This window comes from Solanum pennellii, chromosome 5, assembly GCF_001406875.1.
Source record: "Solanum pennellii chromosome 5, SPENNV200".
In the NCBI taxonomy this organism is placed as follows: Eukaryota; Viridiplantae; Streptophyta; class Magnoliopsida; order Solanales; family Solanaceae; genus Solanum; species Solanum pennellii.
This window is the reverse complement of record NC_028641.1, coordinates 2099352-2102462: the sequence shown is the minus strand read 5'-3', so window position 1 is coordinate 2102462 and position 3111 is coordinate 2099352. Positions and strand designations below refer to the sequence as shown.

General features: G+C 26.5%; 1 protein-coding gene across 1 annotated transcript; it reads right to left on the bottom strand.

The window, feature by feature from the left end:
* Positions 1-346: 346 nt before the first annotated feature.
* Positions 347-1230, bottom strand: LOC107018744. The gene has a single exon (XM_015219304.2). It carries the CDS (start codon positions 1132-1134, stop codon positions 610-612), a length of 525 nt encoding a protein of 174 aa, XP_015074790.1. The 5' UTR covers positions 1135-1230; the 3' UTR covers positions 347-609.
* Between the last annotated feature and the right edge of the window lie 1881 nt (positions 1231-3111).

Sequence of the window (3111 nt, the reverse complement as noted above, 5' to 3'; positions counted from 1 at the left end):
TAGAGTTAGATACGCTTGAATATAGGTCATTCGCGAACAATCTCTCTACCTTCATAAGAGAGTAATAACGTATATGTACACCATATCTTCTCCACAAGATAGTAATATCGTATACATATATCATATCCTCTCCAAATTTCACTTAACAAACTATAACTATCTATGTCTTAGTGTGGTATTTTAATATATTTTAATAATCAATATATAAAAATATTTTTCATCCAAAAATCGGTTATTCTTTTTTTCTTATATTATTAATATAGGTGCATTTCTAAATTTTACCAAATAAAATTCCATAAATTTATAATCATACCTCTTAGAATTAAAGGACTTAAAAAGAAAAATGTTAGGGGTAGAAATGGAAAGAGACCTTCCAATATAAACGAATCACTTTTTTACCTTCTACATTATGCTACTAATATTCTAATCCAAAGGGGTACTTTTGGGAATATACAAAAGATGAGTGGGGACAAAATTAGAGTACCTAAAAAACCTCTTCCCAACTTTTTTCTTTTTTCACCCTCATCTTTTTTCTTTTTCACTTTACACCCCAAACATTTCCCTTTTCTTCCAATCTAATCCTACCCACAAAATTTAAAAATAAAAAAACTACATAAAAAGTTCAGATTGTAATAAAGAATAATAATTAGCAGCTTCATCTTCAAGTTCCCATAATCCATCTGATATAGCAAACGGAAAATCTCCACCGTTAATTCCATTTTCTTCAACAATTGGAAAATCTGAACCGTTAATTCCATCTCCGCTTGGTATTCCAAGTTCATCATCAGAAGCTTCTAGAAGGTGTCTAATGACACTACTTCTATCATCTTCTGTAGAATTATTATTACAACGGATTTGGGAATTACCCGACCCCGTATCTTCTACGGGGTCGGACCCAAGTCCGTTGTTGTTATCGCTCGGCAGGAGGTCTAGCTCCTGCTGAAGCGTGGTAAAAATGTCTGACCCGGATATTTTAATATCCGGGTCAGACTCAATACCGTACTCCTCTTCCTCTTCGAGGATTGAGAGGATATCATTATATGATGATTTATGACGTTTATATTCTTCAGTTTGTACTTGTAATTGCTCTTCTTCTTCTCTAAAACGTTTAATTGGTTGAATTAACTCAGACATTTTGCTGTTTCTTTTTTAAAAAAAAAATTGAGAGTTTTTTTTTCTAGAGAGAGAAAGTTGAAGGGATGAGGAGAGAGAAGGGGTATGGGAAGGAATTTATAGAGGGAAAAGATAAGTGTGTTTCGGTCAAAATGGGTGAAATGAAAGAAAAGTGATAATAATATTTTATAATTTATTTAAATTATATTCAAAGGTACAGAAGAGATAGAGATATTCAGATTACAGAAAAAAAGAGACTTTTTTTTTTAATTTTATAAAAGAAAAAATATTGGGAGGAGCAAGAAAAGTGGGGACCATTAGCAGTGACGATGTAATGAATAAATAAATATATAATTAATTAGTTCATCTGAATTGAATTTATTGTTTTATGGAATAAAGTAGTCTAGATTTATGTATAATAATTTTAAATTGATTTTTTTTTAGCAAATACTACTAAAATCTAAGTCATACTTTTTTTTTAAGAATTAATTAAATCAAATCACACTGAACTAGTTGAGGGAATAAACAGGACTAGTAAATATTATTTCATAATATATCGTAATTATATTCTATTTTATTGTATCGTTATTTGTCGTTATATAATGAAAGTAGAGTATGAGATAGAATTATTATGAAAAAATAGAGATAAGTAAATATAAAATGAGCGCTACATAAAATATTTAAAAGTTTTAAGTTTAAATTTTTTTAAAAAATTATTATTAGAATATTATCATTAATAATTTTTAATCGAATCTCGATATAAAAATCGAAATGCGACCAGAAATCTAAAACAAATTAAAAAATGTTAGTAAAGAGTTGGCTTTTATTAAGTTCACGAGTATTCGGCTTGTGGCTAGTTGTTGTCTGTTTCTTTTTTCACATTATAAGCAAATTGTTGAGACAATTTTGTCCTTTTCTGTTATTTCTTTTCTAGATATAAATAAATAAATAAATGCATTTAGGTATTACATAGCTTTCTCTATCCTAAGTGTCATTTTCTAAAATAAATTTGTACGAAAAAAATAGTTACATATTGAAAAAAAATTTGCTACTTAGCATTTATCATGAAAAAATAAATTTATAAAAATAATTAAAAAACGTAACAAAAAGATTCTTATATCTAAAATTATTATCCAATCAAACGATTAAATATTAATTGAATTTTAAAAGATTCTTATGACACGTACACTACACAAAAGTACATGGAACAAACAAGTACATTGAGTTAAAAGGTTATATGAAGTCTTCATCTTCTTTTTGCTTTTTTTACAATCAATATATATTAGTAAGTAATATTATTTTTTTAAAAAATATTAAATTTTTACTACTTAAATCTTTTATTTTTTAGAAGAGGTACAACATAAGTACCGAAAAAATAAAAGAGGACTACCGATGGCTCGTAAAAATATTTAAGTCGTGTAATAAGTAACATTGTATAAATGAACTAAGATCGATTTTTTCTGTTAACGTTTTTTCAATCGAGTGAATTTGAATTATCATCTCATATAATTTAACATTGAGATATACTTTTGAAAGCATGTCTGTATTTTTTTTCTTTTTAATATATTGAATAGAAAAAGTGAAAGAACACAGGTGACATGCATGCTAATTGACAGAACTAAGCAGTAAAACTAAAAGTAAAGTAAAGTAAAACAAAAATTAAAAAAATAAAAATAAAGATTATAAAAATAAATATTGTATAAAACTGGTTAAAAGCCAGTTCCCGACAAAAGATTTGAGAATCAAAATATTTTTTCTTTTATTTATATTTTCTTGGATCGAATTTCAAGGTAAATTAAAAAAATGTACTAGTGTCTAGTTTCATAAAGACTTCACCAATCTCCATGTGCAGCAAAAAAGAATTTGTAATCCAACCATTTTTATTTGTTTATTTTAATTTTAATAAAATAAAATATCAAAAAGAAATTGTAACTCAGTTATATTTTTATTTTTATTTTAAAGACTTCTATAAATAATGCTTAATTCGTTTGTAGATGG

Bases quoted from the DNA above. Each gene is read 5' to 3' on its own strand.
- LOC107018744 (XM_015219304.2), bottom strand. From the start codon at position 1,134: ATGTCTGAGTTAATTCAACCAATTAAACGTTTTAGAGAAGAAGAAGAG.